This window comes from Dermacentor albipictus, chromosome 6 (assembly GCF_038994185.2).
Source record: "Dermacentor albipictus isolate Rhodes 1998 colony chromosome 6, USDA_Dalb.pri_finalv2, whole genome shotgun sequence".
Classification (NCBI taxonomy): Eukaryota; Metazoa; Arthropoda; class Arachnida; order Ixodida; family Ixodidae; genus Dermacentor; species Dermacentor albipictus.
Genome location: NC_091826.1, coordinates 59,217,160 through 59,243,376, shown reverse-complemented (window position 1 = coordinate 59,243,376; position 26,217 = coordinate 59,217,160). Strand labels below are relative to the sequence as shown.

General features: G+C 45.5%; 1 protein-coding gene across 4 annotated transcripts in view; it reads left to right on the top strand.

Moving 5' to 3' along the window:
- Positions 1–23,644, top strand: part of LOC139061091 (uncharacterized) — a 44,001-nt gene extending 20,357 nt beyond the window's left edge. For all 4 annotated transcript variants that reach the window (XM_070540609.1, XM_070540607.1, XM_070540608.1 and 1 more), the window contains 7 exons: positions 745–897; positions 8,051–8,301; positions 9,530–9,666; positions 14,873–14,987; positions 18,823–18,990; positions 21,088–21,219; positions 22,815–23,644. In XM_070540609.1, coding sequence (XP_070396710.1) covers positions 745–897; positions 8,051–8,301; positions 9,530–9,666; positions 14,873–14,987; positions 18,823–18,990; positions 21,088–21,219; positions 22,815–22,970 — 1,112 coding nt within the window. In that variant the 3' untranslated portion in view covers positions 22,971–23,644. The remainder of the gene's footprint in view (positions 1–744; positions 898–8,050; positions 8,302–9,529; positions 9,667–14,872; positions 14,988–18,822; positions 18,991–21,087; positions 21,220–22,814) is intronic.
- The last annotated feature ends 2,573 nt before the right edge of the window (positions 23,645–26,217 follow it).

Sequence of the window (26,217 nt, the reverse complement as noted above, 5' to 3'; positions counted from 1 at the left end):
TGGTTCAACGACGGAAGGAGCGGAAACGGAAGCAAAATGACGCATGCGCAGAGTGCCGAAGAGAGTAGCAGCAGACGGGCGCGACCTCGGTTATTCGAGTACAAATCACGATGGCAGACAGACGGGTGCTGACAACATAGTTAGCAATGGAAGTCCGCGCTTTTAACCGGTATGAATGGGCACGTGGGACCAGTGTGTCCGCCAGCCATGAACGCCTACAGATCGTGTATGCTAAAGAGGTCATGTCTCAGGCTTTGCATCTCAAGCCACTGAGTGTTACCAGAGTGGTTTCTTCAAACTGATAGTACGCTACGATAAATGTCTCAATGTCGATGGCGACTATATGGAAGAAATAGTGCAAGGTGTGTAGTTTATGACGCCATCCTGTGTTTGCTTTTGGCTGTAAACTTTCAATGGCAAAATGAACTTAGAACTTTCAGAACGTCCCTCGCAGATGAGTCGCTGGTGCCCACATGCCTTTCACAAAGCACTACGCAATTCGTGTTGCGCATACAATGTGATTACACAGTGCACTGTATCAAAAGATAATGGATAGAACCGACGGTAAGATTCGAGAAACTTCGCATAGAGAAAGTCGGTACTTTCGCGGAGCCATAACATTGCAACACGGATTGGTTCGTAAAACGTTCCCTGAAAGCATACAACAATGAGTGCGCGTATCACTATAAATGCAGCAATACGCTGAGTACTTCCGAGAGCAAAGCATTTCTTATCTCTTTGCAGAAAAGCCTCCACTGGTGTGCCAGATGACGTCTCCCAACCACGTGACGACTCGCGCTGAAAAACAGAAAATTATCATCGGTGTGCCGCCTGAGCCTGGCCTGTGCGACTACATCGTCCTCGATATTCCACAGACTCCAGACGGGAAGTACAAGAGTACGCACCCCCTTTAAGCACTACACTCGCGATCAGCAAACGTTTCTGCTGCAATTTTTGCGGCGCGCTTTTAGTATGCAAAGAGGAACACAGCACTATTGCATAGGCTGTTGAACCATACTTCGAAAAATCTGTTTTCAGACATTCTTCAGTAAGAACCTCATTTCTCGAAGATAAAGTCAGGGAGACACTTGATTGAAATTAATAGGTAAAAGTCAAGAGCCCAGGAATAGTTCTGAAAACTGGTAGAGCTCAGTCCTTGGCTCCTTTTCCATAAAGTATCGTCGATCTGACAGAAAACACAAGAGACCTTTCGCTTGGAAACACAGCAGAGTGTATTGCTTAAACTGATCACCCCTCTAGAGATGCACTTAGAGCTTGTTCTTCGGGTTCGTCGCTAGAATGTGACTTGTGGCAGTTGTGCTTCGGCTCTGACAGCATCTTCGGCGTTTTTACGCTCGGCCATTGGGCAAAAGTCAACTTTGCCCCGGAAACTGCGCGCCTGACTCAGCGTGCGGCATCCGGAGATCGTCTTTCGGAAGCGTCTCTCAGTGGCAGATAACAAAAACAGTGGCAAGTGTAGGTGTACGGATGCCTTCCCCTATATAACATGGGCCACCTGGAGTCAGTACTGACACACATATAAAATCGAGACATCATTACTTTCGAGAAAAGCGCCTTCAAAATTTATCAGGGCACCGCGAGATTGTGTGAGAATGTCAAGGTGGCGTCAAGGTGAAGTTTTAGTGTCTCTTTAAAGAGCCCAAGGTGGTCAAGGCTGTACCTGGAGTCCTCTTTTACAGCATCTGAGATAGTCAGTTTTTTGCTTTTGGTGTCGCAGCTCCATAGAAATAATAGTTCAGTTATTAGGTCGCAACTGTCACAGTTGTCTGCTGCATCTACATTTTGCCCTTCTGGACTACCCACACATTCCGAAATTCTGTCTAAAATGTTTATACTCTTAATAAAATAACAACGATTATACCATAAAAGAAACAATTTCGGAACGTATGTGTAGTCAAGAAGGGTAAAATTCGGAAACCAAGAAAACGAAATGCTGGCAGATACGTTGAGGCTAATGCTTAATCCGCAGTGATCGAAGCTACTATTCGCTACCTCCTGCATAATAACGAAAGAAACTTGGAACAATCGTTGTTGAAAAGCTGTAGCTGTTAAAGGCGCATATTGTTCCTTGCTACTTCAGCCCTTACACTTGAGGGCTCTTTGCAGTCAACGTTTATATACCTGTGATCTCATTGTCGTGTTCTGTGGAAAATAGCGTTCACACTCCTACACTCGCACACATACTCACACGAGAGGAAGAACAACGACACAAATGCCTCGCTACAACATCCTCCCCCTCACATACAGACACGGATTCACATTCGAGAATGAAAGAGATAGCAACAACAATTAGTAGCTGGTTTGTAATACTTTGTTTCATGGATGCGTAGGATCGATTTCGACGAGCTGGAACAGCTAATTGATGGCCACAAAACGAGGCAAAAAAGAAAGAGACTGCAGACTAATCAAATTGAAAAGAAGCGTAAAGAGGGTGTCTAGGTCTGTATTGTGTATTGTTAGGGTCGTTTAATTGTTTTCTTTGGCTGCTTGCCATGAATATTTGTGAAGGCAGGAACAAGGAGAGCGGCCAATTAAAAAAAATTATGACGAAGAAATTGAAGCCGTGTACATACGTGATCTTTCACGCACCTTCCCATGCGGAAAGTAATCAGTAAGCTTAAACAGCCTGAGTTTTCTGTTAACGTAACCTGTTGAACTAAATATTAGGTTACGTAAGATAGATAATCATCATCATCATCATCGTCATCAGCCTGGTTACTCCCACTGCAGGGCAAAGGCCTCTCCCATATTTCTCCAACCACCCCGGTCATGTACAAATTGTGGCCATGTCGTTCCTGCAAACTTCTTAATCTCATGCGCCCACCTAACTTTCTGGCACCCCCTGCTACGCTTCCCTTAACTTGGAATCCAGTCCGTAACCCTTAATGACCATCGGTTATCTTCCCTCCTCATTACATGTCCTGCCCATGCCCATTTCTTTTTCTTGATTTAAACTAAGGTGTCATTAACTCGCGCTTGTTCCCTCACCCAATCTGCTCTTTTCTTATCCCTTAGCGTTACACCCATCATTCTTCTTTCCACACATCGTTGTGTCGTCTTCAATTTGAGTAGAACCCTTTTCGTAAGCCTCCAGGTTTCTGCCTGTAGGTGAATGCTGCTAAGACACAGCTGTTATACACTTTTCTCTTGAGGGATAATGGCAACCTGCTGTTCAATATCTGAGAATGCCTGCCAAACGACCCCCGCTCATTCTTATTCTTCTGATTATCTGAGTCTCATGAACCGGATCCGCCATCACTGCCTGCCCTAAGTAAATGTGTTTCCTTACCACTTCCAGCGGCTCGCCACCTATCGTAAAGTGCTGTTCTCTTCCGAGACTGTTAAACATTACTTTAGTTTTCGGCAGAGTAAACTTTAGACCCACTCTTCTGCTTTGCTTCTCCAAGTCAGTGAGCATGCATTGCAATTGGTCCCCTGAGTTACTAAGCAAGGCATTCACATCAGTGAATCGCAAGTTACTAAGGTGTTCTCCATTAACTTTTATCCCTAATTCTTCCCAATCTAGGTCTCTGAATACTTCCTGTAAACACGCTGTGAATTGCATTGGAGAGATCGTATCTCCCTGCCTGACGCCTTTCTTTATTGGGATTTTGTTGCTTTCTTTATGGAGGACAACGGTGGCTGTGGAGCCGCTATAGATATCTTTCAGTATATTTACATACGGATCGTCTACAGCCTGATTCCGTAATGCCTCCATGACTGCTGATGTTTCGACAGGATCAAACGCTTCCTCATAATCAATGAAAGCTATATATAAGGGTTGGTTATATTCCGCACATTTTTCTATCACCTGATTGATAGTGTGAATATGGTCTATTGTTGAGTACCCTTTACGGAATCCTGCCTGGTCCTTTGGTTGACAGAAGTCTAAGGAATTCCTGATTCTATTTGCAATTACCTTAGTAAATACTTTGTAGGCAACGGACAGTAAGCTGATCGGTCTATAATGTTTCAAGTCTTTGGCGTCCCCTTTCATAGGGATTAGGATTATGCAAGCGTTCTTTTAAGATTCCGGTACGCTCGAGGTCATGAGGCATTGCGTATACGCGGTGGCCAGTTTCTCTAGAACAATCTGACCACCATCCTTCAACAAATCTGATGTTACCTCATCCTCCCCAGCTGCCTTCCCCCTTTGCATAGCTCCTAAGGCTTTGCTTACTTCCTCTGGTGTTACCTGTGGGATTTCGAATTCCTCTATGCTATTCTCTCTTCCACTAACGTCGTGGGTGCCATTGGTACTGTATAAATCTCTATAGAACTCCTCAGCCACTTGAACTATCTCATCCATATTAGTAATGATATTGCCGGCTTTGTCTCTTAACGCACACATCTGATTCTTGCCAATTCCTACTTTCTTCTTCACTGCTTTTAGCCTTCCTCCTTTCCTGAGAGCATGTTCAATTCTATCCGTACTATACTTCCATATGTCAGCTGTCTTACGCTTGTTGATTGATTTCGAAAGTTCTGCCAGTTCTATTCTTGCTGTAGGGTTAGAGGCTTTCATACATTGGCGTTTCTTGATCAGATCTTTCGTCTCCTGCGATAGTTTAGTGGTATGCTCCCTGAAGGAGTTACCACCGACTTCCATTGCACACTACCTAATGATGCCCACAAGATTGTCGCTCATGGCTTCAACACTAAGGTCCTCTTCCGAGTTAAAAAAGAATACCTGTTCTGTAGCTTGATCTGCAATAACTCTATTTTCCCTCTTACTGCTAACTAATTAATCGGCTTCTTATGTACCAGTTTCTTCCGTTCCCTCCTCAGGTCTAGGCTAATTCGAGTTCTTACCATCCTGTGGTCACTGCAGCGCACCTTACCGAGTACGTCCACATCTTGTACGATGCCAGGGTTAGCGAAGAGTATGAAGCCTATTTCATTTCAAGTCTCGCCGTTAGGGCACATCCACGTCCACTTTCGGCTATCCCGCTTGCGGAAGAAGGTATTCATTATCCTCATATCATTCTGTTACGCACACTCTACTAATGACTCTCCCCTGCTATTCCTAGTGCCTATGCCATATTCCCCCACCGCCTTGTCTCATGCCTGCCTTGGCATTAAAGTCACCCATTATTATAGTGTATTTTGTTTTCACTCTACCCATCACCGATTCCACGTCTTCATAGAAGCTTTCGACTTCCTGGTCATCATGACTGGATGTAGGGGCGTAGACCTGTACAGCCTTCATTTTGTACCTCTTATTAAGTTTCAAAACAAGACCCGCCACCCTCTCGTTAATGCTATAGAATTCCTCTATGTTACCAGCCATATTCTTATTAATCAGGAATCCGACTCCTAGTTCTCGTCTCTCCGCGAAGCCTCGGTAGCACAGGACGTGCCCGCTTTTTAGCACTGTATATGCTTCTTTTGGCCTCCTAACTTCACTGAGCCCTATTATATCCATTTACTGCCCTCTAATTCCTCCAATAGCACTGCTACACTCGCCTCACTAGATAACGTTCTAGCGTTAAACGTTGCCAGGTTCATATTCAAATGGCGGCCTGTCCGGAGCCAGAGATTCCTGGCACCCTCTGTTGCGTCGCAGGTCTGACCACCGCCGTGGTCAGTTGCTTCGCAGCTGCTGGGGAGTGAGGGCCGGTTTGATTGTTGTGTTCATATAGGAGGTTGTGACCAAGTAGTGCACCAGGGTGGCCAATGCTGCTCTGGTGAGGGAGTGCGTTACCGGCTCTGGTCACCGGGATCAGGACACACTCCAGGCCTGTTTATGCAAATTTATCAACACGCGTATTTTTTTTTAATCCGGTGGAAAATTGCCGGCACCGGGATTTGAACCACGGACCTCTTACACCCAAGGCGCGTGTTCTACCTCTACGCCACCGCTGCTAAAAACTATAGGATATAAGATAGATAGATAGAATTTATTGACAGGAAAGACAGAGGACAAAGCTAGCGGGCTCTAGTCTGCTGCTCTGCATTGGAAAGGAGGGAACTGGAGTTAACGTACTGGGATGGGCGACGATGATACGAAAAGTGATAAATGCTTATGTAAGTTCGACAGTGGTCGTACAACAGCCACTCGTCTATCTTGGTGTCCTGCTGAAACTGGAACAGCGCTTTAGTTGCCTGCTTTGAAGTTGCAGTGTCAGGCCATGGGCCTAGGATAGCGTCCTCCGACAGTCGTTGCCTACCAACGTTGGCTCGGGAACTTTCCAACTCCCTTCACTCCACTACATATGCTGGCCAATCCCTCATGTGTGGTCCAGCGTTTCACGCGTCTGGCAGTGTTCACAATCAAGGCTGTAATATATATATATATATATATAAATATATATATATATATATATATCGTTGGGTACTTTAGGTTCCTAGTTGCTCTATCAACTGATTGTTAGGGTTGAACTACTTCGCAATAGTTCCGAGGGCGCGTGCCGCAAGATCTATATGGCTTTTCTGAAATAAACTCCTGAGCGGGTGATTTCATCATCTTATTCAGTCATTAATTCCCGATAGTAATCCCTGGCACGCTCGATGCACTATCGCACCGCCCCCGTCACGCGGTCCTGCTTGAGCTGCTTAGCAATCCTTCAGAGACGCACAGTGCGTTTCACGGCAAAAGCACCGAAGTCACGCTACTCTCATTCAAGAGGTGAACAAGACAACAAGAGGTCATGCTACTCTCATACGCCACTGTGGGACCCAGGGCAGCATCCTGGCCTCCACTGTTGTTGGCATACATGTTGCAATATCTGCGTTGCGATTATGCCATACCGTGGCGCATACACTGGTCTGAAATAAGCCCCCCCCCCCTCCACACAAACACGTTTCCGCAGACCAGGTTGATACCACCTACCTACTTTCTTTCTCCCCAATTCTGTTTCTCTCTCTAATCCCCTCAGCTTCCGGTTTCAAGTGTAAGCTATATGCTGTCCCTCCTTCTTATTTTCGAGTGAAAGTGACGTCACTGCCACCTCCTGTACTGATGCTGTCGTGGTTGTTGTAGTGCCCTTCAGGCCACCCTGCTGCGGCGTACTGAAGTGAACCTGCAACACGCGAAATTCCAGGAACCGGAGTTACGGAAAGCAGAACAACCAGAAATGAAAACCCCGGAAACAGAAATCGCGGTAGCAGAACTGGTGTTACTCCGGAAACAGAGCACAGCAGCGCACACGAGGTGTTGTCGCTGTTTAGCAAAGGCGGTGCTGCCGCGTCAATGTAGGGGTTTAGTTTGAGCGGAATTGACAGTAAGTGTCACGCTAAAGCTATAGATCTTCTCCTTAGGCCTTCGCACAGGTTATGTTCTGCCGGGCAGCAACTCGTGCACCACAGAAGTGCCACATTTGTAATAGCCCAGCCAGCGTTTTGAGCTGCATCATCATCATCATCATCATCATCACTAACTACAAGACAAAAAAATTTTACAAACACGGCCATCCATTAATGCCAAGTAGGCTTTGTCGTGTGACCATTCTTGCTGCACTTCACATCGCGAAAAAGGAACCAGGATACAAAACTTCAGATTAGCGCATGAGGAAATCTATTGCCTTTGCACTAAGGGATACTGATATCATGCTCGCGCACATACTTCCCAAACGCGCCGTCTTAGCGGCTGCGAGTATCTCTCGCGTCATTTGGCTGCTATCTTTGCTACCAATCTTGCATTTCTTAAAGAATGACCGACATCCGCAATCTCTGCAATGTATCCTAAGGTGTCCGGCGACTGCTTTTGAAACGTTATAATCATGCTCATTTAATCTATCACACGACCTAAAGGCCTAAATAAAGGGGTGTTAGTGTTGCGATGTACAAGCACCCGCTATACACCCACGACGCTGCTAATATGTATAGTTTGTACAATTACCTCCAGTTATATTTGGTGAAAGAAGCCCGGTCCTACAGCATGGCCTCTGAGATACGGCGCAGCGCGCGCGCGTATGCCGCTGATTTTCGGAGGCCGTGCTCAGAGGTCCGAGAGGTAGCCACTTTAACGGGAAATCTCCTAACCACAAACAGGCTAAGCATTCGTCGCTGTTCCGCTCACTCTTCGCAGGCGATGGGTACGAGTTCCTAGAAAGACATGGCAGAACGTCCAAGTACATGTTCATCATGAACTATAGTCTCGTGTCTTCTAGTTCAACGCATTTCGACAAAGCGACGCTGACGGACACCGGAAGAGAGATACTGCAAACCGTACCACTGCACGGTTTTGGCTTCCTCGGCGGAGTGCTACAGCTGATCGCGTCGTCGTTTTCACGCGGCACACTGGCGAACTACGCTTTAGCCCTAAAGCATTTCTACGCGGTGAGTTTTGTTCGAGCATTGAACTAACGCGGTGGGCTGCTTTCTGAGCTTCGGCTCAGCCTCTCGACGAATTTTTTACGCTGGCACCGCAACGTTTTCAGCTGGCAATCTTGGATACATGGTCGAATTGAAATTATCGATGCAGTACGACGTAGTTCTCATAAATCGAATCTAGAGTACCAATTACGGGCCCCTTTGTGTGCAATTAGAACAAGGCAGCGCACGTTTCTATTCCTTTTAAGCACTAAAAGTAAAGCGGTGCTGCTCACGGGGCATAACCGTCAGCTTTGCGATATCTGCTACTCCACTGAATTGGGCGCTTTCGATTTTACCATAGTTATAGAAAGGTCACTTCAGTGCATCTTTGAGAAGCAAAGGTACTTGGTCATTTTCAAAAGGCAAATAACCTTCTCAAAACAACCATACTTGCAAGTTGCCACTGCTTTTGCATGTGCACATGTAGCATGTGTAAGCGTGAACATATATGACGAGAATTGCTCCATTCAGGGACAATGAAGCTCAACGTTTATAACATTGCCGTCTGCTTCCTGTTCGTTAAGGGAAAAAGAATAGGTTAACCATAGAATTAGGTAAAAACCTGTACTATTGAATAAAAAAAACCTTGCTTTATACGTCATATATTGAACTCCAGGCGTAGCAGACGAGGTCGTTTAGTGAGATATTGCCGAAACATAACTGATAAGGAAACAGCCCATTATCTGAAAGTGGAAAATCAAAGAGCCTACAGTCATCGTAGCTTTGTCGAGTCCCGTGACGCGCGAGTTCCCGTGCGCGACAGCAGGTCTTTTTGCATTGCAGGTCTGACAGCATCACTAGATTTCATTGAATTGTAACAACACACCCCGTATGATTATGCTTCCCGCATTTGAGTATGGAGGCCAACATGACATTGCCGCTTCTCCATTGCCTACAGGTGACGAGCGGTCTAGCCCGCTGGCACTGAAAATTGGAAACTCTTGCTCTTGAAAAACAGTGTCTTAACCGCACCTCTAGGCCATGCAGATTCGATAGGCAACTTTTTCAGAATGCAGCATTCAGGATCATATATGCAGCGAGCATTTGCCGGCGCCAATTTTCACCAATCAATAGTCCTGGTAGGTCGAAAAAAATAAATAAAACTACGAAAAGTTACGCCAGTTGCTCGATGCAGATTATTCTTGTTGTGGCGCGATACATGTAGCGAAGAATCCATTCCACTTCTTCGCAGCTATTCACGGAAGTCCTCACAGGGCTTGACGTTCCCAAAGGCGAAGTCGTCAACTTCTTCGCTTTCAAACCAGTCACTCTGGCCTCAATCGCGCCCTTTTATGAGGGACTCTTGCAAGACCTTAACAACATCGCCGGGTAAGCAATACTTCCGGAATCAGTAATGCTGCTGCGTTCAATCGCTCAACTGCACCCTACTGTACTAATACAGATTCAAATGATTTAGCACAAAACCGAAACATAAGCCTAAACATAAAAAAATTTATGAATGACGTATTCACGTCATAAGAATGGAATAAAGTAATGTATCTTGTAGCGCGACCATCAAAAGGCTCAGCCCGTCAGCAGGATAATTCTAATAAGGGTCCCGGATACGCAACTTTTGGCCTGAAGAGTTATTTGTACACCAGAAGATTTAGATCATGCGAAGCGTGATGCAAATGGCTCCTCGTGAAGCTAAGTGCTAGGTATCGCTGATCATACGATGATACGTGCATTACGTTCCCTCGTATAAGCAATACTGGAGTCAGCAAAGCTTTGTAATAGAGATGCTGCGTTCCTTCATGCAATGCGTATTTTTTTGCTCAAGGAAGCACTGTTATAAATGCTAAGAAATAAAGAACTTTCTACGGTAGCGACTCTATACACAAATAAAAACATGACAACTCGTATCTTCAGCCTGATGCAGAACAGCTAACTACAATCGAGCGCACATGGCCTGCTACAGAGGTTGAGAGAAAGCGCATTATTGCCATACTGCAAATATTACGCGTGCACCGCTTTAGAAAAAGCTACATTTCTTTTGGAAGAGTATAGCACCATACTTTTTCAGCAGTCGCTTCGCATAACACAAAGCTCTCAGCCCGAACGGATGTGTTCATAGGCCGCATTTTTCAACGAACCATTTTATTTTCTAATCGGACGTTGCCGCGTCACTGTTATAGCTAGTATCACCATTCATTGCTACGCATAAAAAGAAGAATGCGAAATGAAAGTCAGCGTAGCAAATGGTGCAGCAGGTGTTCACAGCTGCAAGACCACCGTCACCCGTTCATGCGGCTAACAGTCACATAACGAAATGCGAAAAGAATAAGTCGTTAACAACGCGCAAACGAACTTGCTGTGGCCTTACCATGAAACGGCGACGAAGCAAACGCTGGGACAACCCAACAGCGATCCTCAGGTGCATTTTTTTTCAGAAAGATGTGTGCTTCAGGTAAGATCATCAGAAATTGTTACACCTAAATTTTACCCATCTTATGGCAATATTGCCTTTTCTGTAAGGACATAGAACGCGTTTACGGCACTGGGTAAATTACACTGTGTTTACCTCAATTCATATTAGTAGCCTACAGCCTACTGGCACACCAAGATTGTACAAGGTTAAGTTTCTGTAACAAAGAATCTGCTTCACTGGCGTTAATAATGGTGCGGAAAAATGACCCAGTCATAAGCGAGCATTTGAATATGGGAAGACCCATAGATAACATATATTGGCAAAAAAAGCACCATAAGAACTGACCTTTCAGAGGTGCATGAGGCTACCGGAAGAACGGAAGCTTGGTCTCAAATATTAGAAAAAAATACGTGCACTTAAGGAAGCATGAAGTCATTTTGTTGCATCAAGGTTTAAATTCAACTTTCTTGACAGCAGTCAGCAACCGACTTTGTGAAATGTTTCTCCTGGAGCCGAGCGGAGGCGGTGCTGTTCAACTACAAACTGGTTCCTTACCCACCCCAGTGTTAATGACTCATCTGTACCCGAAAGTATATGCGAGTGATGTGTGCCGCGTGTGCCAACGGGAGAGGGCCACCCTGACGCACATCCTATGGTATTGCGCCAAGTTTCCCGACGAAGCTTCGATAAGTACAACGAATCTAGCGCGACTCACGGCTGCGGCGGAATGCTACGACCACGAAACCCCAACCTGCGCCGTCTAGCATGTCTCGGCGGCTCTCGAAAGATAAAGGCCGTGCGAAACCGGCGGAACGTTGCGCCTCAGGGCGACCGAGCGCGGGAGTAACACGCGCTGGAATTGAATAGAGACTACCCGCTGAGAAGACGTCAGGGCCCGCGTCGCGGCGCCATTAGGCATGGCGTCGTTCTGCAGGCGACTAAATAACGTTCTCTGTCTCTCTCTCTCTTTCTCCTGGACCACGAAAGTAGCTTCAGTTGATTGATTACAGTCAAGCTTATTACTAAGAACAGCTCATTCGCAAGAAAGGATCATAGAATATCCATGCTATGCCGAGAGAAAAAATTGCCGCAGAAATCGATCTCATGGTTACTGCCATTGGTTATATGATTAGCATTCGAACAAAGTAGCGACGAACAGCAATTCCGATGTCAGTTTATTTGACATTTGTAGCGGTCATATTAAGACTTCGGCTCGCTTAAGAGTTGCTTCGGCTGTATGCGACGTTCTCAAGTATGTTGCCCCTTCGCTAAGACACTCGCTTGCGCAGATCGCCCATGAGCACGGCGACATGATGACGACTGTATGAGGCCGACGCTGTGACGACGCTGCAAGGATGAAGACGAAATGATATCAAAGCAATGACAATGGCAGCATGACGACGGCACGACGCCAATGAAATCACAATCATTAGATTGTCATTGGCATAGAATAAATGTGGAATGGCATAATGACGTCAGCGTGACGACGACATGAAAACAATGTGATGACGAGCCTTGACAACATTTGCATGACGATGACAATCGCACGACCACGACAGCGTGACGACGATGATATGAGAACGAACGCATGATTGCGACTGTCTGACGACGACGCAGTCAAGACAGTCACGTGATAACGGTGGCATAATCACCACTGATTGAGAATGTCAGGGATACGACAGAACGAACAACGATTAACGTTAATGGATCGACGAAGGGGATATGGTAACGACGGCATTACGAGGGTCAGATAACGAAGCTGCGATTGACGACGACCCGATGACGACGATTACATGGCAACAGCGGCATAATTAAGATTGACGCCATCATGGTTAAGACAGAACGAAGAACAAGGATTGCCGTTGGTGGAACAACGAAGCTGATATCATGACGATGGGAACAGAATGGGACCAATGGAAACGGAGATGACATTTACGACAACGCAATGACTACGACAGCATGGCAAGAGCGGCCTAATCACGATTGGTTGCCGACACCACGGTTACGACAAAATGAATATGGATTGACGTCGATGGAAAGACAGAGATATGACGACAACGCCATGACGAGGGTCGGATGACGAAGCTGGGATTACGATGATGAAATGGCCACGATAGTGTCACGGCCCAGCCAGCCGCCTCCGCCCGCCCTGCCCGCAGTATCTTTAAAGACATCTGCGAGAGGAACAGGGTCCACAGTGTGCTGTGATTTAGCGGCTTAATTCGCGTTGATGCGATAGGCAGCACGAATGCCAATTCGATCGCTGCTGCTACCGCGCTTCCTCACTCCAGCGTTGTGGCAGTGAGTTTCCGCGATCATCGAGTCACATGTGTTCACATTTGCTTGTGCACACGCGACGCAACGCTTGTAAATTTAGTTGTATGCCTATGTTTGCAATTCATGATTACATTTGTCATGAATTGTTTCCAACTAGCCCAAATCAGTACCCTTCTATGTTTACAAGTTTATACATCAGATAAACTATCCTTACTTTGTATAGCTGTCCGCTAATTTGGTATCGCAATCGATGCTTTTGTCATGCCTCATTCATAACTTGATTATTCTATGTTTCTTGGGTTACATAGATAATCAGCTTAACACTTTCATGTATTTTGTCTGATGATCGACGTGCAGTGGTTGTGCAGTTATCCTGAGTGAGTGTTATGCTTTTTCATGTCTGGTTTATGTAATTATTGTTGTTCTGCTCAGCTTTCGATGGCGGGAACTTATGGCCCTACATGGCTGGTTATATTCTCTACTAAAATCTAATGCAGACTCGAACTGCTTCAAGAGAAGTGATATTGCTTTTCTTTCGGGCTTCTTTCTATGTCTTGAGGGTAAAATAAAAACATTCGCGAATAACTGTTGATCAGAATAACCCTGTGAGCTGCAGCCACGGTCGTGGTATTGGCAGCATGAAATATGGCGTGATGAAAATAATTATATGTTATGTTTACAACTGTGCTTTGTAATCTGTTTCAGCATATGTAACTGAACAAAATTTTTTTAAAAAATGTCGATGAACATCCTTATATAAACTGACAATGGTTCAAGTGGGTCACGATTCCCTGAAGATTGAAGTCCCGCATCCCGCATTCACAAAAAAATGCTCGCAATTTAGGGCACTTCGCAAGAGAACTGTTTACCGCGCGGAACACGTAGTTGGATTGTGTTGGGAACTATAAAATTGTTTATTATATTGATGGAAACGAGCACCTTGCACTCCATAGACAAATACCTATGTTTGAATTTGGCTTTGAAAGTGAAGCAAAAATTGTAAGTGGCGTCACCCGACGCTCAAAGAGTGCAACCAATAGATGAACCTTTTCGTAAAGAGAACGCCGCGCAGTGAGAGTCATATTGCTTGGACACACTGTTGCACTGTCTGAAATCTTACTTTATGCGCTTCTGCTAACTTCGACTCTGTGGGTAGAGAGGCCTAGCTCTCAATGATGCTGTCCCCAAACAACGTTTATTCCTCCTCCTCTGCTTACCTTTCTGCTACTAACTTTCTGCATGTCAACATGCTTTCCAGGAAAATCATTGCGCACTTAGACACTTCGAATGGCAGCCTTTCTCATGCTTTACAACCCTGACAGCTCTTAAAACCGGTAGAAAGTCCCTTTAAGAGCACATGCTAGTTAATCGTGATGCTGGGCATATTAATATAGAATTTCATTGACGTCGTCTGTTTGTACACATACCGTTTTAGCTGTTCATTGCGATTTCATTATTGTTCATGGCCATGCAATATTTTCAGGGCTATACATGCAACGATATGTCTTGCATGTGCCCTGTTCGTTTCACCAGCTTTGCATTAATTGTCAGATATTTTCTGCATGCGTGTTGGTCGTTTTCCTGGACAATGTTTTAGTTGATATTCAGATTGGTCGTAGGGCTTGGCAGGCTCATGTTATTCTTTATTTATCGTTATTCATTCGTACGATCGCTCGCCTGTCTACGCTACCTTGGGGCCTCTTCCTGCATATCACTGTGACTGCGTATTCATATTTGCCAACCACAATGGCTTCAATTGTAATGACTGTTTGCTCATAGTAAGCAGCCCTTGCGAGCCAAAAGAGTTGCAAATTACACCCCTGGTCTTTAAGACAGGAGCGGTGACATTTTGAAAAAATTATAAAAATGCACTATCATGCTGTTTTACAGTGATAACCTCCACCTCGTGATGCTCCTCACCATCACGACCGAAACAGGCCTGCATGTCCAGCCGTCTTCTTCCTGGGACAAGCACTGCCTCGCTTCTGACTCCGAACCGACAATAGTGGGTCACTATTCAAGTTTGGTCACTTGTCGAATTTGGGTCACACAATTAATCTTGCCCGCTCCACCGCCACACTCGCCGGGACATTCGTCACTTCTTCTACAGAAATATCTATCTATCTATCTATCTATCTATCTATCTATCTATCTATCTATCTATCTATCTATCTATCTATCTATCTATCTATCTATCTATCTATCTATCTATCTATCTATCTATCTATCTATCTATCTATCTATCTATCTATCTATCTATCTATCTATCTATCTATCTATCTATCTATCTGTATGTCTACATCCCTCTCACTATAATGTGCGTGTGTGTGTGTGTCTGTGTGTGCGTGGTGTGCGTGCGTGTGTGTGCGTGGTGTGCGTGTGTGTGTGTGCGTGTGCGTGTGCGTGGGCGTGTGCGTGTGCGAGGTCGAGTGTGCATCAGATTGAGAAATTTGTACAGTACACTCAAAGTGTCTATATGGCTTTCATAGAATATGGAAGTTCATTTGGTTCAATAGAGATACAAGCAGTCACAGAGGCACCGCATAATCAAGTATAGGAGGCGTACGTCAATGTCTTGGTAAATGTATACAAACACTTCAGAACTACCATAATTCTCCACAAGAGAGTACAAAAATAGCTATTAGGAATGGGGTCGGGCAATGAGACACATTATCACCAGTGCTATTCACTGAGCGTTAAAAAAAATATCGAAGCCATAATACTGGGGGACATTTAGGAGCAAGGATCAACAGCGAAAATCTCAACAACCTTCGATTAGCAGATGACACTGGACTGCTCAGCAACACTAGGGATGAATTTCAAGAAAGGATTGAGGACCTTGAGTGAGAAAGTGCAAGAGTAGGATAGAGGAATACTATGCAGGAGACAAAGGTAATGTTGAATAGCTGGCAAGGAAATAGGAATTTGGGATCTGCAGTCAGCCTCCAGAGTTTGTGCAGGAGTGCTTTTATCTACGTCATTTACTCACACGGGACCCTTGTCGTGAGAAGGAAATTTAAGGGAAGAATAAAAAGGGGCTGAACCACATACTGCAGGCATTGTCAACTTCTAACTTTGAGCTTACTGCTGTCCTTGAAGCGAAATGTGTACAATTTTTGCATTCTATCGGGGATCACATATGGGGCAGAAACCTAGAAGTTAACAGAGTTAACTGTTGAACATGTGCGCAGGTTCCGCTCCTACCTGGCCGACGTGTCTCGTATTCGTTCACATTCAAGTTGCCTTTATCTTGCTGTCTTGCAGTCTTATCTTGCTTTATCTTATCTTGCAGTTCAGTTACACCTAACAGTTATTTCGCAATACCATGCACTTCCACGGAGTTATATGAACCTAATTCGGAGCACTTACAGTAATTCTTTTCACGGGACCCTTACGCGAGGATCCAAACGAATTAGGTGGGGTGGCGAAAGCCGCGGCTTTTATAGCTTTCTTGGGTGGCGGTGAAACAGCGTAATCAATTAACACACTTCGCTGCATCACGAATATATGCACACGTAGACAGGAAACAAAAAACGTCACCTTACAAGCTCGACCATCTGTATGTCCTGCTGTAAGCAAATATGCGTTTCGTATAGGTATGTTTGGGCTTTCGTTTTCAACAAGTTTCTTCTCAAATTTCCCGGTTGAGGTGTTTTAGGCTTCTTGTTATGGCAGCTTTCCTGCTAATATAAATTTGATAAAAGGTCTTGCTTCCAGCTGTCTTTTCACTTTCCATATTGTACATATGACTCGAAATACAGCAATACCTTTAAATTTGTCTTCAACGATCTGTCGTAAACTTAATTATTGCCTGCGCCATTGAGAGGGGCAAGCAGCTTTAGACAATGTGGACGATACGTCTTGCAGCATTGTTCAGCAATATCCCGAAACAAGTTGGATTCTTTATAACTGTATAAACCAGTTCGTGATATAAACGGCGCGTTGTTTTATTTTTAAGCACATCCTGAATTTAAAAAAAGAATCAGCTGTAGTAGATTAAGTCTAGTCATTGAGCTGCGTTACTCAAAGCGGCTGACATCACTTGCATGAAAAATCGAAATGCATATTCGACTCAATAGGAAAAATTCACAGATTATTTCTTAATAAATACTGTACGGCGCACATTGCAGTGTACCAAGTGCAACCGGTGAGTTCGCAAGATGTATCAGAATGAAACAAACGTGCAGGATGACAACAGTTTTGAAATATTATTTCCCAAAATGTGCAATGAAATACCCACGCGTACCGGTTACTTTTGTTCTGCATTGCATAAAATGGCGGAGTGTTTAAAAAGTAAGTGCAGCAATAGTTCATTAATACCGCAACTTTCACTGCACAGGTCACTAAACCCGTGCGAACCGTATAATTTGCTCCAAGTGAATATGCTTGAAATATCAGTGGCTACAATACACAAATTGCAATGTGGCACCAAAAGTAACAATTTAAGATGTTTATTAGTAATTTTAGTTAATTACTTGATGATGCATTTTGGATTATCGTGAGTGCAATGTCCGCCGCTTCGAGCAATATGGCTCAAGGACTGAAATGCCACTATCTGACACAGGTGACTTAAAAGTTCTATATGGACTGAGAAAGATAAACACCTCGTAAGTTTACATTTTGGTTTCGCCACCCCTACCTTTAATAGCTGAGCTTCGTCGAGGTCTACTTTCCCCTTTGCGTGGATGGCTGTCGGGCCAAGTAATAACTAAAGCCAGGGCTTAATCAAAATAAGTCGTAATAATAGGTAACGAATTGATCAGCCGATATGTCTTATCGCAGACGTTCTATTATGGCTTTTTAAGCACGGGCCGATGCTTAAGGCTGGGATTGTGTCGGCAGCCAGACGCCTCGAATCATTAACTACCACAGAGACAAGTAAAAATTGGAGGACGCTTAAGCTTCGCCTTCAAGAGTGGGACGCGACAGCGTTCCCGTCGACCCGCCAAGGGGTATAAGACAATGCGCTACGGCACAGCAATCACTTACGATGCGCCCCGCATCGGACTTAGCGCCCACCTATCACGCGGTGAGCGTCGAGCAACGCAGCGTTCGGCGCGGCAACGAAACGTGCGCCTGAGCGAACGAAACGAACCAAAGAACTCGGTGTCTCGAAGGGGAAACGATCTACGCCAGCCAAACGTCGTGATCGGCACGGGCAGAGAGATAGATAGTAATCTAAACCGGGAGCACGGCGAAGCGTCGTCAGGGGAGAGGGAGTCCCGCGACGCGCTTGGCAGCGGTCCCAATGCGCGCGCGGCGCGCCTCCTGTCGGGGCAGCGCCGTACATTGAGAGGAGGGGGTCTTCTGTGTTTGCCGCAAGATGGCTCTGCGTGTGCGGAAAGCGCAGAAGAAATGCAGCGGAAACGCACTTCGCAACTCGTGTAATTGTGACTTCTGTACGTTACATGTTCATAATTACCGATATACACCGCAGTATAACTTTCCACGGCTCGTTTCGAAGGCAACACCGCATTCACTAGAGGCGCGTTTGCACCGCTTGAAAGCATCGAACTCGTGGCTGAGTGGTAGCGTCTCCGTCTCACACTCCGGAGACCCGGGTACGATTCCCACCGGGCCAATCTTGGAAGTTGCTTTTTATTTATGAAGCGCCTGCCGTGATTTATCGCTCACGGTCAACGCCGCCGACGCCGACACCGACGCCGACGACACCGGCTTTTCTGCGACACGAGCTCCTTAACGCTATCGCGTTAATATGTGTACGCAGCAGCATGTATCAGCATGTATAAATAGAAGCTATCGCTTCTTTTTGAGACATCCTTCGCTGGTTGCTGAAAATATATATGTATATGTATATATATATATATTAACTGCCGCAGAAAGATGCTGTGGAACTCATTGCCAAAGTAAGGTCACCGGTGTTCACCTTCGCATTGACGCTGAGCCTGCGGTTTGACATCTTTGAAGACGTAATGGTGACGAGTCTGGGGACCACGGAGCTCAAAGCTATTGACAGCACCGCTCATCGCTCTCTCCGCTACGTAGACGTAAGTGCCCGCTCGTCTTTGTCCCGCCATCTGTCCCTCCTCGTGGACGTAGGGTTTTAGTATTACCAGCATTATAACGGAGAATCCGGTATTAGGCCCCGATGCAAGCACAGAGCTAGGTCAAGGACGCAGTGTAGGTGCACAAAGCGTTTAATCATCTCGTTGCCATCAATTTTCAAGAAAAAGTGGACTTTGAGTAAGACGCAGCATCAGTGATGACAAAAAGAAAACGAACTGCCAGTGCATTTCAAGTCCACGGGATGACGTGATAATTCAGAATGAAGAGTGAAAGTAGCCAGCTCCCAAGTGCTGTTAAACCTGTGTCTGTGAATTTAGGCAAACGAATTCGTTGTTATCAAGGCAAACTAGAGAAATGGCCTTGTCGCCCATTCGTTTGGAGATACTGTTCTGAACATGTAGGTATGCCATCAAGCAATAATTTTTTTCAAGTTCGTAGGAAACCGCTTGACATGAAGAACTGACTGCAAATCACTAACACCGATTTTAAGTGCTAGGTGGCACAAAAAAAATACAGACACACACACAAAAAACACACTAGATGTGTGTGCGTGCGCGTGAAATTGATTTATGGAGTTTTACGTGCCAAACGATGATTTGATTATGCGGAACGCCGTGATTTGGGAGTCCCGATTAATTTTGACCACCATGCCGGGGATCGTTAATCTGCCCCCAATGCAGGGGAAATACCGCACGGGGAAGGGTCGTTTTTGCCTTTAAACCCCATCGAAATGCGGCCCCCGCGGCCCGAATTTGATCTCGCGACCTCGTGCTTATAGCAGCGCAACACCATAGCCGCTAAGGGGGGGGGGTTGCGTGCGTGCGCAAATGTGAGTGTATTACACACAAGTTGGGACGTTTTCCCAAATTTCGGAGAGAACTAACTGGCCTCTAGCAATCAGAACTACTGGCACTCTAGTTTCTCGGGTTAACTTCGGTTTTTTGGATTCACCACGTTGGATACTTTTGCGTCCTGTTGTGATTCCTGCAGGAATCACTGTACCTGAGAGAGTTATTATATTTTAGTGCATCAGTACAAACCTCTACATGCCTGTAATTATCTTCTAGTCGTCACTTCAACTGAATTCTCAAGCTGCACTTCATTGCTTTTTCCTTCGCATGAAACTTACCCTGTGCACTTAAAGAGACGCCAGTTGTCTTTCCTACCAAATAAGTGAGACCTTCTAGCTCAACTTTCTTTAGATATTTTGTTGAAGAATGACATTTTATTCATAATACACAAATTGCAAAACACATGTATACACACGACGGTCCCAGAGTAGTGAAGCTGAAATCGTGGCCCTCTACTTATATATCTTCTACAAGAATCTCTACTAGAATATCTTGCCGGCGCATGGTCCCTAAATCAAAGCGCCGGCCATTTATACATTTTCAATTTTATGCCAACAGATTTATGCACGCATTGTGACTAAAACGCACTAGCGTTTCTGTCATACAAGGTCGATGGGAAGTAGCGAGACGCATATAATAATGACGATGATAACGATGATTGTTATGATACTTATTGTAGTGGGCACTGGTATATCTATCCCCTTATAAGCAAGCCCTCTTATGTAGCAGAGGAGCGAACAAACGACTATGCTTAAAAGTGTAAAACTTCATCAAATGGACTTACCTGAGAAAAGGAAAGCAAGCACATTCCATATTACTACACCGGAAACGTTAATAAGCACTAAACAACGCGGCCAGCATGAATTGCGTCAAAAAATTGCGTCAGAAAATAAAAGCCAAGGAACCCCCTACGCTGACTGAACGCGTAAAGACGGTGTCATCACAAGTTTCTGAAGCACATAGTGCATCGCCTCAACGTGTTGAATCCAGCGCTCTCTTATTTCCGCGTTTTTTTTTGTTGTTGTCATTACTATTATCATTGCAATGACAAGTAGGTGAACACTCTTTTTTCTGTTATACTGAGCCTCGATGTACGCAAGGAGTGGCCGCATAGATACTGCAGCGGTGAATTCAGTGATATGGCTTAAACTGATATTCGTTTTTAGTGTTTAATCGCGACGCTTTCTGATCACCTATACATAGCCTGTCTGCACGACACCGTTACAGGAGTGCGGCAAACTGCATGCTGGAATCGCCTTTCACCGGATTACGAATGTGGCCGTAGGAGAGTGTGCGTTCGCCCAGTACACGCCCATGGACGTCGCCACTTTCGAGACTTCGGAGACGATCGAAGAAAAGGTAAAGTCACTGCTTTTAAAGGAAACATTAAGAGCTTTCACGCGCAACAACAAAAGGGGCTGGCGAATGCCACACATGTCATGTCGTATATGTAACCAATAGTGGAGCGCCTTAGCTGCTCCGCGAATGTGTTAGCGCTTGCACAATAATAGGGAATTTCAGTGCGTCTGGTATTCCGGTGGGCGCGGGTGGTTTGCCGGTTGAGCGGAGGCGTAGACGTGAGTGGCCCGATTGATGGCGCCAGCTGGTGGTGCAAACCTCAACCACACAAACGCAAAGCCAATTCCTATATTCTGCTTAGCTGCTGGTGTAAATTTTCTACAGCGGCGTAATCGTCCCAACCATTACGCCACTGCCGAAAATTTGCACCAGTAGTGAAGCAGGGCATAGTGGGTTAGTGCAATTTTAGCTCAGTGTGGGTCTAGTTGAGCTCTACGCCATCAGGTGGCTGCACCGCCCGGGCCGCTAACATTTACGCCCCCGCGAATCCGGCAATGTGCCCAAACGACCCCCGTTTGCAGGAATAGCGGACAGCGCGATACCGGAGAGCGTGCGGCAGCAATAAATAACGCCAGTGGCAACATCTTGTGAGCAAAAGCTTAACACGGCAGCAAGCAAAGCTAAAAGTGCGGTTGCTTACTATATTCTACTTACCTGACGGTAGAAAACATTGGTAGTGACGTAATTGTTAACGTGCTGTGCTTTTGTGATTTTGCTTCTGCAAAAACACTGCCGGGATAAAAAAAGAAGAAAGAATTTCGAACGTACTGTAATTGAACACAGTACCACGAGATGTCGCTACCACTTTTGCTGCCGCCGTACAAGCCTCGGCTAGCCCGGTAATGTGTGTGTGTGTGTGTGCGCGCGTGTGTGTGTGTGTGTGTGTGTGTGTGTCTGTGTGTGTGTGTGTGTGTGCGCGTGTGTGTGTGCGCGTGTGTGTGTGCGTGTGTGTGTGTGCGTGTGTGCGTGTGTGTGTGCGTGTGTGTGTGTGTATGTGTGTGTGTGTATGTGTGTGTGCGTGTGTGTGTGTGCGTGTGTGTGTGTGCGTGTGTGTGTGTGTGTGTGACATGCACCTATTGCATAGTAGAGTGGCGCGCATTTTCGCATTTCGCCCTCGTCTAGATGCCACCACCGCAGCCTGGATTTGATCGCCTGAATCATATTTCTTGCTTAGCACAACTCAGACTCGCCGAAAGTCTCAGCTCGCTTCCCTCAGACTCAGACTCTAGGGTCGGTCAGAGTCTGAGAAGGTTTATAGATGAATGAGATTGCCAACCTATAGGTTGTATTTTCGACGTTCCTCTGCACGCATGCACGAGAATGTCGAAAATGCGAGCACTGGCTAGCAAGTGATCGTTTATGCGAAAACACGCATTGCACACACAGCAGCGCGTATTTTACGCACATTCCACGCGTGTTCCAGAACTGCATCACCCGTGTTCTGGAAGTGTGAATATCTGACGTCATTGTTTCCGAAATACCACTGAAAAAGATTCAAGCCAATGTGCAATATAATTGCGGATAATGATAGCGCCAATGAATGAATGATATCGACTACGCAGAATGATACGGTGTTCGATCTCCTCTATGCGCAGATGACGCTTGCCTACGAGGCCCTGAATCTCTTGAAGGCCACCGGTCACACCGTCGGTTGGCTTGTTTTCAACGTCACCGGTGGACTAGCGCCCCCATTATGCGGAGGAAGTCAGCACCGTTTGAAGAAAATTCGCGAGATTATCGACATGCAGTGAGCTGCAAGTGGGTCTGCCGTTTGTGGACTAGCGTCTCATCGTTTTTCGCGAAGTTGAAGTCTACGTTCCTTTTCTTTACGAATTTTTTTACCACAATTTCGTCTAACGACGAACCTTACACGGTTCCCTGTAAGAGACCCCGAAGACGAAAGCCATTAGTACTCAGGCACGCGCTTAATCGAGAAAACATAAGTCAAGTGCAATTCAGTCAAATGACGAGATGTATAAATAGGGAAAGGGCTCTTGCTCATCTTTATTCCTTCCATTTCCGGTGTTTTTCTTTTTTTATTATAAGGCCCTATGCTTCCTACTTCGCCCACGTTCCTGTCTTTGTTTGCCGGACTGCTTGTGGATATGTATAGCACCAGTTGAAGACATTTTGTTGCATAGGACGACCTGGTGATTCCAGTGATATGGAACTTGAACAATACAGAAGGTGGAAGGCGTTGGTCCCGCTTCGTTCTGAATGGTCGGACACAAGCAGCATATGGACAGACGACAGCTTCTGCAAAACCCACCTCGAACTTGTATGCGAGTGCGTGTGAAGTGTATGCGGATCCTTTCCTGCAAGACGATGTCATGATCATGACGTGCACCCTCATCCGTTTTAATTCTGATGTCTGTAAGCGAAACATTTATCGTCTACTAACACGACTTCATTTCTTTCTTTTAAATTGTCTCTCTTTTCTCTTCAGTTACAGAAAGGGCGACCTCGTAGCCCAATTTCTGCCCTGTCCCTGGTTAACTACGTTTTCTGGAAACGTGGCACGTAGTTTCGACCAGCGCTACAAGAGCCAAAGTTTAGTTTCGGCAGCGTCTTTGAGTACATGGAGTGAAACCTAAATGCACTGACCAGTAAATGGGATGGAATTGCTGTAGCTATCTGTCGCTTTTTTGGACATCTGCTCCCTCGGTTTACATCCAAGTACGTTTTACCAATGTTTTTATAGATATACACAACCTCCTAGTAGACGCCTGCCCAAGTAAATTAATTCTGTTTTATCGGAAATCAGGGAACAATCATATTAAGGTCAGCCTTCATCCTGGTGATATAGAAAATATATTACAATCTTGCACCATACTACTACATTTCTCCATTGTATAATGCCTGGCTCTTCAGAATCGCGATCAGTTTCATTCATGACACAGATGGCGATAATTACTATATAAGTAGATACAGAAGGAGGTCCCGTAGTTCCGTAACTTGCTTTGTTTATTTTCGAGCTCTTGTTAAGCAATACTTAAAGCAATACAAAATAAAGGAATAAGATATATCACAAAAAAATATTCACGAAACTATAGTGTTACGGATATCGAGCAATCACTTTCATGGCCCTCTCTTGAAAACCGCCGACTAATAGCATTGTTGTCACATTATCACGTGTTTTGACATAGTGGATACCTGTTCAGCGAATCTTGCATCAATGCAGCTCATAGTATATTTCAGCGTTTTGATCACGAATTTGAACTGCAACCCTTTTTTGCTCGCACTAGTCTGTATCGTCATTCACATTACTGTTGGCATTATATCATTGAAATAAACGACCAAGGGACATTGTATCTGCCATTAGCCATTATGTCTTTATGAACAAGGTCAAGATTTTCCTAAATGTGCGATTATTTCTGTGTTGAGTGCTTACTTGTGTATGTCATTCTTTCTGTATATAATTATTTCACTGCATCTTACCAGGTTCTTGTTTACACGTTTGTAATCGTGACTTAATAAATAAATAAATAAATGAGAAATCTTGTGAAGTCACCCTCACATAATACTCCTGCGTGGAGCCTGGGAGGTATTCGTAAAGAAAAAAATAAAATGACGAAGCAGACAGCTAACAGCTACAGGCGGCAAGGCGGTCCTTGTGTCCTCCGCTATACTGACGCTACCTCGCTAACTCAAACAAGATTCGCGTAATTTCGATTCAAATCTTGCACTGCATATTCATCTATATCCGTTCAGTTTTGTGTATTTTATGTTGAGGGCCATGTACCAGGGGCGCAGGCCGCGGCCTTCGCATTTCTTAATTCCGTTTTTGACGAAGACGCCACGATAAGGCCAGACGTCTTCTCCTTTATGCATACCGGAATCAACATACACTTTCCACCATTATATATATATATATATATATATATATATATATTAACGTTTGTTGTTGGATTTTAACAACAAACTCGATCGTCGTTGCTCGATCGTCGGGAGCACTGTTTATTCGGTGTGCAGATTCTAATCTTGCACGGTTGATCGCCGTGGGAACCATCTGTCGGCGGTCCCTCGTCGATTGGCTGGGCGCAAGAATCGCGATTAAATCGAAGAGGGGTGCTGGGATTGCGCGCGGTCTAACGAGACTACATACTAGCGCTTGCATTCAGGCCCCCGCCGTGGTGGCTTAGCGGTTTTCGCGTCGCGATACAAAACACGAGATCGCGGGTTCGAATCCCAGCCGCGGCGGCCGCATTTCGACGGAGGCGAAATGCTAAAAAAAAATAAAAGCGCGTGTGTGCCGTGCACAGGTACCAAGTTAAAGAACCCCACGTGGTTAAAGTTTATCCGCTGTCACCGGCTAAATGCGTGCCCTACGATCAGATCGTGGTTGTGGCACATGAATCCTAACTTCAACAAAGATTCATGCAAGGTAATTTAGGTCACTGAAATGTCAAGTATTTCTTTTTCTCTAAATTATCGACCGCGAAAGACCATCATGTCATGACGCGCGTCGTGAAGACCTTGAAAGAAGAATACGCAAGGTTAAGTTTATCTCGCGCAAGCGGGTCAACGACGAGATCTGCAACCCACGCATGAAAGCGTACAGGCGCATAAACAACACGGGTGACATCAGGGACGCCGACAACTGCGACGGCGGCGCCATGAACGTCAGCAATGGGTAACACCACACGCAGTGCGCCCGAACACCTCGTGATCGGGCAGTGGAATTGTCACTCTTTCAACAAGAAGGCAAGTTCCCTCCAACTATTCATCCGAAATCACCTATATCCCCCCCGACGTCACCTGCCTTCAGGAGGCCTGGAACCAGCCGATAAGGCTGCGGGGTTACTACGTAAGTAAACACGTGGGATAACCGAAGGTCGCGGTTTTAGTTCACAAAACGGTGACGGCCGTGAAGAGGGGTAGACGTAGCACTTTCATCCTGAATTTGTACAGTCAACCGAAGACTCAGAGAGACGACTTCCGCAACATCATTTACGAGAGCGTGAGAGCCGCTGGCGGCAACCAGCTGGTAGTGGTGGG